This window comes from Rhincodon typus, chromosome 17, assembly GCF_021869965.1.
Source record: "Rhincodon typus isolate 14 chromosome 17, sRhiTyp1.1, whole genome shotgun sequence".
NCBI lineage: Eukaryota > Metazoa > Chordata > Chondrichthyes > Orectolobiformes > Rhincodontidae > Rhincodon > Rhincodon typus.
In genome coordinates, this window is record NC_063348.1 from 20,101,330 (window position 1) to 20,113,988 (window position 12,659).

Below are 12,659 nucleotides of genomic sequence, written 5' to 3' on the forward strand. Positions count from 1 at the left end.
GAAGGGTAATACCCAAAACATTGACTGCTCCTTTCCTCCAGTTGCTGCCTGGCTTGCTGTGTTCTTTCAGCCTCCTGTTTGTCTACCTTGGATTCGAGCATCTGCAGTTTTTTTTTGTCTCTATGTAAAATATTGATCTACAACAGAAATACACCAGCCTTAATTTTACTTAATATGCAAAATTTACATCCGATACTTTTGAGTATTGTAAGTCACTGGTAAAATTAGTTATGTTTAGCTAAATGGTTATTGACAACATTGTGAAAAATGTTCCGATGAAACTTGGAAAAAAATGTAGATGTCATTTAAAGCTAACTAAATTAGCTTTGTGTTGACTTAGTTTCCTAATAGTGACGTAGTTTGAAGTTCAGTGCACAGAACAATGATATTTTGATATGTGTTTGATTATTTCATTCTAAACCTTTCACTGTATGTATGAAGTTGAAAGATTGTCTGCCTAAAAAATGAAAATATGAAATGAAACGAAAATGAAAAATGGCTCCGACAACTGTAGGAACTGTAAACAAATCAAATTATATCCAATAGTTGCAAAACTTTTTATTCAGATGATTGCTGTGTACTATTATTGTCACTAGATGGCTCTAGTTCATCTCCAAAATATGTGTACTCATGACATCTAGTGGCAGATGAAAAAAGGTTGCAGCTTCTTCCCATGCATTAAACCTTGCATTTAAAGAAGGAAATAACTACAAACTGAGAAATTCAAGTTTTCATTCCAGAATGTTTCATTGAGACCCTAATGACAAGCATAAAATCCACAAACTTATGATAGCTTTATAAATAAATCATCATATGCCATGATAATTTTCAATGTACACATGCACATCCAAATACTAATACTTTTTAAAATGTCAAACAAATTTTCACCAAGGCATAGAAAACGCAACATGATGGAAACTTCAACACCTCTACCTATCTGAAAAGCAAAATAAAAGATAGAAGATTTGGACTCCACACACGTTAATATAATGGAATAGCCCAGTTTTGCAGTGGTAATGACAGTGAAACTATTAGCATCTCCTATGATATTTAACTGGAACCAACAGCAGCTTCAGGATTCCACACAGATCGAAACATTGTCAGCAATTCTATGCTTCCCCAGATGGCAACCCAACACTCCCCTAGACCATACAAGTCTCCAATGAATGGGAAATCTATTAATTGGGAGAATTTTCATTTTTACAATCATAGATTTCACTGTAAAAGTTACAACTTGTTGACTGACGGGTAACTGGATTTTCTAACGGTGTAATAAGTTTATGATTACTGCTGAACATCCTCAATTGAGATGAATAAACTAATTTTATTTCTGCAGTATCAAATTTCTCCCAATGATTAAAATTACGGGTTTAAGCATCTAAGTTAAAGTTCATTTTAGTGTCAATGTTAATCCAGTCATTTATTTTGCCACTACAGTTTAACTTAAAAATGATGCATCATGAGCATTTAATTTACTCATTTGTTGCACATGAATTCCAGATGTGAATGTCCCCTCACCAATTTCCTAACATCACTACTGCTGCAAACCAAGGCATCTCTCTGACTTAGTACCAGATTTCAAATGCTGTCAGGAAAGGAGAAAAACCACAGAAAGGATTGCTGGATCTTTGTTGATGAACAAAAAAACATGGGTTAATAAGTTTAGCTGTGGTATGGAAGCAGAAGCAAAGAACAAATGCTTTATTACCGCCAAATTAGTGGAAACTATATATAGTGTAGTTACACTACAAGGTCCATATCACTGACATTAACATTTTGTGGAATGAAATCTGACGTAAATTCCAAAAGTACATCCAGCACAGCGAGTCTTTCTACTGCCTCAAACCAGGACTCCAAATTGAATCTGCACTTACAACTGAAATGTTGGTGCAAAACTGGGACCCATTAAAATTGCTCTCATTTGCCTTCTAGAAAAATGCTGATAAAGCATCACAGACTTAAAGCATCTAACTAGCTGCAGTTTGCAAAGTCATAACTATCAAGGCTCAAGTGTTAAAAAGGAATGGCTGTAGGCTTCACAATCATGGGCCAATCAAAAGACTATCCATCTTCTACACTCACTTATCTGCAGAAATGCACTTCCATCAAGGATTATTGGATAGTGAGCAGAAGCAGTAGAGAAAAGATGGTCAATTATTTTTTTCACTCCTGATAACACCAATATCAAGTCATGATCATTCCGTAGACACCTAGGATTGAATCAGAGCCTTTTCTGATTTATACAATTCAAACAGTTTGTAGCATGTATTAATCAACAAGCTCAGAGGAATCTAAGTTGTCTCGTATATAAGCTAAGCACCAGTACAGTCTATAGCATACCCCACATATAATTCAATCCATTGAAATTGTCACATGATTACATGTCATTTATATTAACAAATGGCCTGGAGGTTATTGCTGGAACATTCTGATTTGTTTTTAAACTCAGCACAGATTACCATTTTAAATTGCAAGACTAATGCACGCCAACTTTCAGCATCTAATCACAGAACATTGAAGGAAGCTGTTCAGCCCTTTGTGATCCTGCTGGCTATATGCAAAAACAAGTCAGTCTGTTCAATTCTTTTCCCCATAGCTCTACAAGTGTTTTCTTTTTAATGGTCTCGTTGTATTATCATTAAACTATTAATCAAGAGACACAGGTAACTTTCTGGGCACCCTACAATTGCAGAGGATGGAATTTGAATTCAATAAAAAGCCTGGAATTAAGTTTAATAATGACCATGGAACTATTGTCAATTGCCAGAGAAACCCACATGGTTTGGTAAATGTTCTTTAGGGAAGGTAACTACCATCATTACTTGATTTGCCCTATATGTGACTCTAGACCCACAGAACTGCAGCTGACTCTCAATTGCCCTCTGGGCAATTAGGAATGGGCAACAAATGCTGTCCTAGACAGCAACACCACATGCTGTGAATAAAAAAAAACTCCCCTTCAAATCTACTTCCACTACACATACATTCCAGGTCTTAACCATTCACAATGAAAAAACACTCTCATAATGCATCTGGTCCTTTTGCCGACCATTCGTGTCTTCTGGTTCTTGACTCTTCTATTAAAAGGGAAGGAACAGTTTTTTCCACGTTTACACTTATCCAGAGCCATCATGGTATCAAGCATCACTATTATAATTTGTCTCAAGGTTTCTTTCATCCAACAAGAATAGGTTGAACTTCACAAACCAATCCAATCACATACAGTTAAAATTCCTCTTGCCAGGAACCATTCTTGTAAATCTTTTCTACATCCTTTCCACTGTCTCAGAGAAACCAAAAACCCATTAATTTTCTTGGCCATAATCTCAATTTATGAACACAGTGTGGTGAAACAGGATGACCTTGGGGCATTTGCATTACTTCCCTTGGTAGGTACTATTTTTCCCTTTCCTATTCTCTGTGCAAGTCTTCCCTAACATGTTATTCTAAAAGGGGTGCTTAAAATAAACTACCAAAACTCCCGTTGAAATCTTAATTTTTATTTATAATGTTGTAAAGGAAATGAAGCAAAATTAATTTACTGTCATTAATCCCGACTGTCGGCCCGGCAGTTTTTTTTAAACGATGCAAAATGGGAAATAATTAAGATTCAATTGTCGTGAGTGTGGTTAAATGAATTGGGTGTAAACATTGCAGAGATTGTTGTATCGAAATCCGGATCAATATGCTAATTTGTTTCCCCGTCAATCTGGTGATAGAATTATCCACTGTTTTCAAAATCATGGGTTAATATTCAGCACTCAGTCCGTGTTCCCCATGGCAGGTAAAGGTGAAGGCCTTTGAGAATATATGATCCAACTGTAGACACTGAAAAGCAACACCTGTGCTGCTGAAATAGGCAACAGGAAGAAAAATCTAAATCGATCAAGAATACGTTTTGATGCGTTTTTCAGCCATCAACATTTCGCATTGGTGATGTGACTCAGCAGGTGAATAACCAACAATGTTTGTAAATCAGTTTATCTTAACTTAAAAAGAGGGGGAAATTGCAGCAATAAGTCCATTAAAAAGTACGCCGTCTCTAATTATATACAGTTCAACTTGAATAGACCAAACATTCTGGACAACAACGAAAAACAATTAAATTGGAGCAGGGTATGCAAAACAAGGAAAGTAACTAGACACACCTATCACATACGTCTATTCCTTTCTTCCATTCCCCAATCACCATCCAGAAGCAGACACCAAATAGTCATTTGACCCTACAACTGTTATTGTGTCGTCAAGCAAGGAGAAAAACCGAGTGTAATAAATGTTTTTGGGCAGCGCTAGAAAGTGATCAATTTCTCGTTTCAACCGAACAGTCGAAGGCAATGACTTGCAGCGTGTTACTGCCACCACTGAGTGGGTATTATTTCAGGTCATTTCACCCTCAGCAGACCATAGTTTTCTTTAGTGTCCTCCTGCATATTAACTGTTTAACTGCGGGGATTTAAGTTATTCTTGCAGGACTAATCTTCGCTTTTGAAGGTCAACGCATGCAACGCTGAACCAGCTCCTACTCCCGTCGGTCGCCACTACTCATTGTACAAAAGGGACTGTCAACTGTTTGACAGCCAGGCGGTTTATCCTTCTCGCTGCTAAGCGAGATTGAATGCAAATCTACAGCAGTAAAGTGCACAGACCCTCTGGCTACCTGTCCTCTGTCCTTGAAGGACGTGTGCCGAATGGAAATCGCACCAAACCAGAGATCTCTCTGTGAGCCCATATCGCCATTTCAATCATAAACCTTAGTCAAGGCAAACTTAAACGTCCACTACTCAAATGCTCATATATTAAAGTGATAACGCTCGCTGCATCGGGTTTATTGTTTCTCATTCCGTCCACTGTGCATCCTGTGTTCACACATAGAGACAGTACTTCTTCTTCCCCACCCAGGCAACAAGGAAATATACACACGGCAGAAAATGGAGCACGGATTCCCTGCCGAACACACTACACACAAACATCCACCTGCAGCACGGGCAGTTCATACTGCACGGCGGGATCCAGGACTGAACAGGTGATCTCTCTCTCTCTCTCTCACACACACACACGAGCAGCAGGTGGGCTAGTCTCCCAAGACCTTTATTCCAAATTGCGCCGTTGAAAGGCGTTTTAAATCAACACGCGTTTGATTCATTGATCGAGAACAGGAGGGCGCCAGGTGTGGGAAGATGCAGTTTGAAACCGAGCCTTGCATTGAAGCTATTATCCATTTGAAATCTTAGTGCTGATTGGAACGATGCAAAGTGGCCGTAGGAAGCAGTTCGGAGGAAAGGCGCGGTTGGTACAGCGTACCTTCAATAGCACGAACATACTGTACTGCTCCACCTCGACTTTCTCAAACCAGTATAAAACTATTTGGCATAACAATGTGCATTTTGCAAGGTATTTTACATTAGAAATTATACCTTAGCCACTAATCAAACGCGCTCGCGGTTTAAATACACCGGGAGGGTGGGGTGGTGGTAGTAACTGTTGTATAACATCTATTCTCTTAGATGTGTGACTCTGCACCGATGTATCTTTGAGTATTTAAAATCCACCCGCTACTCAACTGCATTCATCGATAGGTCTTATTATTACAAGTGTAATATGCATAGAACCAGCGGTTGATGCATCTATGAAATGAATGTTTGGTTAAGCCAATATCTAACCCGTATCTAAGTTCTCAGTATAGTTTTCTCCGTGTCAGGAAACATTTCCTCATTTCAATAAAGCTGTTCCGTGCAGAAGGTTCAAAATGTCAACATACAGAATTTACCTGTTAACAGTAACATGTAACTCACGAAAAATGATTAGCTGGAAGTACAAGCAAAGATTTATTGCACAACATCGAAACAATTGATTGTTGCAAGTCCTTTCAAACCAACTTTTCTACTCAAGTGATCGTCCTCCTAATTATCAGAACACCCACTTTCAAAATAACAACTTCGTTGTGCCTCTATCTCGCTAAAATCGTAAAAAGGTCAAAAAATGCTCATCCTAAATCTACACCATCTTAGGTTTGTGTTATGACCTAGATGCGAAGAGAGAAAGGAAGGGGGAAGAGAGTAATGTTCCGGAAGGTGCCTCACATCTACTGACCTTGAAAAAGAAGATGTGGAGGACGATTCTAATGTAAAATAATGTTAAAAGATGGACGGGGGTGAAGAGGGAGATTTTGCACTTGCATGGAATAAAGAACCGAAGCCAAACAAGGAATCTGGCAAGAATCTAAAAGGAAACATGAATAAACATATGCAGACGATTCAAAAAATTGGTTAAACTGCAGGCATTAAATCCAATGGGCTAGATTTAAAACAAACATACCCGCGAAATCTCAACAATATAACAAACCTAAACAACTCACACAGCAAGAGGCAACTGTCAAAGATAAATGCTCATCCATACACAAAGAGGGACATAACAGACAAAAGCATCACATTAAGTATTGTAATTGTTTCCTTCCTCTAGAACACCAACTAATGACTTATAATCATGATATCTCTCGCCTCGACATAAGGCGAGTGCATTGTGCTAGCGCCAAGTCAACCACTACTGGGTATGGGTGTTTTTTTTTGTTTTTCAACTTCCCAAATAAAAATCTCTCATACACACAGACGCACACACTCACACAACCTCAGCGAGACGATCCCTTCCAGCGGACAAAATAAAAAGAACAACACAGTATCTTTAAAACATCTTGGAAGAATAGAGGACCCGACACGAAGCAGACTTTAGAACGCGACAGGTTGACTGAGGAAGATAACTGCAGCCACAAAATAAGGAGAAAAACAAATCAAAAAGCCTGTTCCATTGTCAACCAAACACCAAATCGATGCAACCTTTTTTTTAAAAAAAAGCACTTAATTTCCACCTCCCTACCTTTCGGAGTGTCCTTGAGCATTTTTATTTCTCTCCGGGAGTAAGTGTCCGGGGGGTTTTATTTTTGTTTATTTTCCTTCGTGCACAATAAAAGCGAAGAATCAGAAAGCGGCGTGTTGCATTTTTACATACAAAAGGAGAGAAAGAGAGAGAGAGGACGCGGGGCTGGCTGCTACCAGCCTTCTCCTGCAAACACAGACTTTCTCTGACTCCCTGCCTGCTCGCTCCCACGCGCTGACAACACTGCCACACTCAGGCTGCTCGCGCCACACACTCCGCGGGCACGCAGCCAGGGGCGGGACGGGACGGGACGGGACGGGAGGGGGTAGGCGCGCGGGCGCGCTCCCCGAACCCGCGCGCGCTCCCCCAGCCAGCCAGCCCGCGCACCGACATGTGAAACTGGAAAGACGTTCGCGAAAGACTTCTCACCCCGCAGTCGTCCCACAGGTACGAGGTAGAAAACGCAAGTGGCTTTTTTGTGTACGTACCAGTCTATCTGGTGTCGCTAATCCTGGCTACGTGTATAGAGCTTAATTTCTTTTGTAAACCGTTTTCTTCCTCCACCACCAAATCCTCTTTTGAATTATGTTCGGATCGCCAAGTGGATTTCTCATCGCCTTTGCAGCTGTCCTCCGCCACCCCCAGTTCCCGGTCCCTGGAGTCGAGCAGAAAGCTGTTGGCTGCCCAAAATTATTCATAGGATGTGGATAATCTCCAGCCCTACAAAATAGCCACGGCCCGGTGCTCCCTCCTGAGACTCCCACTGCGGGAGTGCTGCAGTGGAGAAGGTGCTCATTATCCCGAGGACAGTTCTCCTTGGCCAGTGTTTACACCAGATTTAAGACTTTGCCCACCCCAGTCCAACACTGGCATCTCCACATCATGGCAACCAATGTTTATGCCTCAGTAAATATCAGGACCTGTGTGCAATGCTACACTTTTGACATTACAACTGCACATTTCTAAAATACTTTATTACTTTCTTAAAAGTGCTCCAGCACATGTTGAAGACATGAAAAGTGCCATGCAAATGCAAGACTGCCTTTTATTTTGCACCACTTTTGCTTTTTTTAAATAACACATCATGTCTCCCCAATGTTTTCAAAGTACTTAAAATGAAATTAGTACTTTGAAATGGCCAGAGATAGTAGGAACTGCAGATGCTGCAGATTTTCTGATGAAGGGTCTAGGCCCGAAATGTCAGCCTTTTTGCTCCTATGATGCTGCTTGGCCTGCTGTGTTCATCCAGCTCTGCACCTTGTTGTCTCTTTACTTTGAAATGGCCTTCCAGTTCAGAGATATTATTACATTCTGGAGCACATGAGACTTGAGCCCTGGCTTTATTGATCCAGAGGTAGGGATGCTACTGCTGCACCACAAGAGGGTCCCCTCAAATGGTTAATCATGCAGCAGGTCTGTGATCATGCACTCAGCGTGATCCAACAAGCAGCCACAAAGTGAGGTCTCTTAATCTGTTTTTGGAAGAGAATTGGGAGAACAGAAACAAGGAACACACTCCATTATGTGCACTGACAAGGCCATGATATCCACAGCTGAGTGAACTGAACAAATGTTTACTTTTGGTACCAAAAGTGTCAGCGTCAAACAGGGCCAAGTTGAATGGAACACAAGTTCAGAGCAAAGTAGAGCTTCTTAGTCTTGTGCTTTGATCTGAATGGGCTGTCATGAATCTATAGTGTTGATGTATAATGCTGCCAGATTACTGGGAGCTATCTATAACCAATGATCATTGCATGTTATTGTTCATGGTGATACATAATATTGCAAACTTTGGTTAGACCCTCAGCATGTTATTCCAGCTGTTTGGCTTGTCTCCAGCACCACCTTATTTTTATTTTTTTGTAATTATTTCTCTGCCTGAATTAATTGAATTATAGATCAGCCCCTTCACTTAGTATGCAGCTGGTGACACTTTACTCACACCATCTGGCACTTTTGATCACCTGTAGAAACTCATTATTTGACAGCCTACTCACACCATTTGTATGATCTTTAGATCTCTCTGGCCATTGATCTCTCTACCTATAAATTCTGTGCATGTATGCTTTTCTTCACTTCACCTGACAAAGGAACAACGCTCTGAAAGCTTGTGGTTTCAAATAAACCTGTTGGACTATAACCTGGTTTCATGTGACTTCTAACTTCAAGTGAAACTAAGAGAGTGGGGAGATTGTTGTATTGGGCACAAAACTAACTGATCTTAATTTTCTACCCTTTTTTAAGATCACCATTATAAGTTCTTATGACCATGTTTATATTAGAAACTTATTTTTGTATGTAGTAATTATCTGCTCCATTAAGTGGTGGCACTGGGAAAAGTTGTCAGGAGGTGTATGCAAATTGCATTGTTTTCACTTTACGACTCATAGATTTCCTGTGGCTTTGCTTGCACTCAATCAAAATATTTGCTATTTTATAATAATGTGTTATTCCATATTAACAAGCTTATGATACCTACTGGTATCACCAATGCAGCATTGAGGTACAAATGGCAAAAAGGGGTGGACATACAAAAACAAAACAGACTTGCTGTAGTTACATAACTGTACAGTAAAACAATAATGTGACGAGGCCCAGTGTTCTCAAATTAGTGAGATCTTTGCTTTTTTTTGATGTTTGGAAGCCGGGTTTCACAGAGATACACTACAGAATTTAATGGTCACAACAGTAGATTTATCTGCTGGCTGTTGAGTGGTGGCAACCTCACCATATCCACTTTCAGTAGCTCTTAAGGGGTAAAATGCAAATTGAGCATCCTCCTGCTCCTGTCTGAGTTCCTTGATCCTGCAGGTAGAATTTTGTACTTTTAAGAACTGCCAGTGAGTTAGATGCGGGTGGATGCCCATTATTGGCTTTGCTGCACGAAACAGTAACCACTGCATTTGGTCACAGGCAGTGAATCGTTGTCCGAATCCTGGAATGCAGGAAAGTAGGACTGGCTGTCTTGGGTCAGTAAGAGAGGCTACTCCTGTACCACCTGCAGATTACTACATTTGGCACAAGGAGACGCTCACCAGCCCACAGGCATTCCTGCCAATCTTTCCCTGTGCTTGCCCATAGGTGTGGCTTCCATCCATTAATAATTTGGTGACGGAATGAGACCTCTAAATAACCACTTAAGAGCCTCAGTTGCCCTCCAGGTGGGAAGAGTATCTTTAACTCTTCCTGACCAGATGTAATTGAAGGAAAATAAACCCCAAAGAACTGCAGATGCTGGAAATCAGAAACAAAAACAGAGATTGCTGGGAAAACTCAGCACGCCTGGCAGCATCTGTGAAGAGAAAGTGGAATTAATGTTTTGGGTCCTGTGGCCCTTCTTTCAAACTGATTTTAACTAGGAAACATTTAGTATATATACTGAAGATGGGGAATGGGGAGAAGTAAACAATGTGGAGATGGAGCCCAGAGAGAGAACAACAGTTGGGCAGACAAAGGAATGAGTAAAGATCAGTCTGGGAGAATTAACAGCTGCTAATGGGACCATTAGTAGCCAATAATAGATTGGTTGTGGTAACATTCCATGACGACAAGGCCTGGTGTGTGAGCTTTGGGATAAGGACATGGGAGAGGTGCTCAAGCTGTAAAAGCAGTGAAGTCATTATTGAGTCTTGAAAGCCAAATGAAAGGCCAATGGAAAAGGAAATGCTGTTCTTCCAGCTTACGCTGCGCTTCACTGGAGCACTACAGCAAGCTTGAGAGAGAGAGATGTTGACCAGGCAACATGGTGGTTTGTGAAAGTGGCAGTCAACAGGAATCTCAGAGTTACTTTTGCAGACAGAACGTAGGTGTTTTGCAAAGTGGTCTCCCATTCTGTGTTTCCCCAATGTAGAGTAGCCACATTGTGAGCAAATGTAGTGGACTAGATTGAATGAAGTGCAGGTAAATCATTAGTTCACCTGGAAGGTTGTCTAGGGCTTTGGATAATGAGAAGGGAGGAAGTAAATGGGTTGGTGTTACACCATCTGCAATTGTAAGGGAAGGTGTGTTGGGGTAAGGAGGCATTGGGAGTAGACCAACATATCTTGGAGAGAATAATCCCTGTAGAAGGCTGACAAGAGGGAAGAGGGGAATATGTGTCTGATGGTGGCATCCCTCTGGAGGTGGTGGAAATAGTGGCTAAGAATCATTCGGATGTTGTGGGAGAGAAGAGAATGGGTGAGGGCTGAAGTGCAGGAGATGGGTTGAATGCAACTGAGGGCCCTGTCAGCCATGGTGATGGGGAATCCTTGGTGGAGAAAGAAGGTAGACATTTCAGAGGCCCCATGTAGAAGCTGGCATCATCAGAACAGATATGGCGGAGAGGGAGAAACTGGGAGAATGGAATGGAGTCTTTACAGGAAGGAGGGTGTGTAGTCAAGGTAACTTAATTGAAGGCTCTCAGGAAGGTAAAAGGTTCTCCACTGAAGCCTTTCTGCCTAATCATACTATTCATCCTATCTCTAATTGTCAGCCAGCTTCTGGGAGGTCTTAAATTTCACTCTTTTTTTCTGTGTTGTAATTTGGAATCATTGCATCTTTTGACAAACTCTTTTGAGAAAGTGGCGTGCTTAATAGAATTTGGAAGAAGGACAACTCCTCACTTGTTTTCACTTTAATTGTAACCTTGTCTTCCATTTGCTCTATATCATGCTCTTGTTCTGTATCCAATAGAAGGATGTACATCAGGACACCCATGGAGAATCACCAGGTCAAGATATCATAACAAAAATTATGCAATGCAAAATAGCTCCTTGCCTGAAATTGTTGAACAACCACCTTAAGTATTCTTTATTAGTTGCATAAGTGAGAAGGGAATTTTCAAATTGACTCAAGTCAAATCTGAGGTTCCAAGCAAAGCTTGTGGTTATCCAGATCCCATGAGCTCAACCATTTACTGTCTTCTGGGTAATCAATGCCTTTTCTCAACATATGCAAGTCAAAAACAATGAGGTGTTGGCTTGCTCATGGAGCTGGCTGGTTATCATACAGATGTTTCATCACCACACTAAGTAATTTCATCAATGCGGCCTTCGATGAAGTGATTTGTTCTACTCTGTTTGGAATTTATATGATCCAGTCTGTTAAGTTCAGTTGTGTCATTTCTGGTTCTTTTTTTGCATGGGTTTGTATATGGGATCTAATTCTACATGTTTGTTGATTACATTACAGGTGGAAAACCAGTTTACAAAATACCTTGCAATGTCTGCAACAAACACAACATTGGCCAGACCGGAAGGAAACTCATTATCAGGATACACGAACATGAGCTAGCAATAAAACAACACAACGAACTTTCCCTCATCTCAGTGCACTCAGCCAATGAAGGCCATCATTTTAACTGGAACAATGTGACCATCCTTGATCAAGCCAGCCACAGATACACACAGGAATTTCTAGAGGCCTGGTTTTCAACCTGTAATGCAATCAAAAAACATGTGGAATTAGGCCCCATATACAAACCCATGTGAAAAAGAACCAGAAATGACACAAGACAACAAGGTGCAGGGCTGGATGAACACAGCAGGCCAAGCAGCATCATAGGAGCAGAAAGGCTGACGTTTCAGGCCGAGACCCTTCATCAGAAATGACACAACCCAGCTTAACGGAGCAGATCATATAAATTCCAAGCAGAGCAGAACAACATCGTATCATCGGAGGCCGCACTGATGATGTTATCTAGCATGATGCTGAAGCGTCAGTAGGATAACCAGCCAACTCAGCGAGCAAGCCAACCACCTCATCCACAACCAGAGCTACAAACCTTTGCAAAAAACTTAGTCAAATACAAT

General features: G+C 40.9%; 1 protein-coding gene across 1 annotated transcript in view; it reads right to left on the reverse strand.

The window, feature by feature from the left end:
- syt7a (synaptotagmin VIIa) overlaps positions 1-7,088 on the reverse strand; it is a 614,610-nt gene extending 607,522 nt beyond the window's left edge. Inside the window, exon 1 of the mRNA XM_048607228.1 lies at positions 6,871-7,088. Within this exon, the coding sequence (XP_048463185.1) occupies positions 6,871-6,892 (22 nt within the window). The 5' untranslated portion in view covers positions 6,893-7,088. The remainder of the gene's footprint in view (positions 1-6,870) is intronic.
- Positions 7,089-12,659: the final 5,571 nt, after the last annotated feature.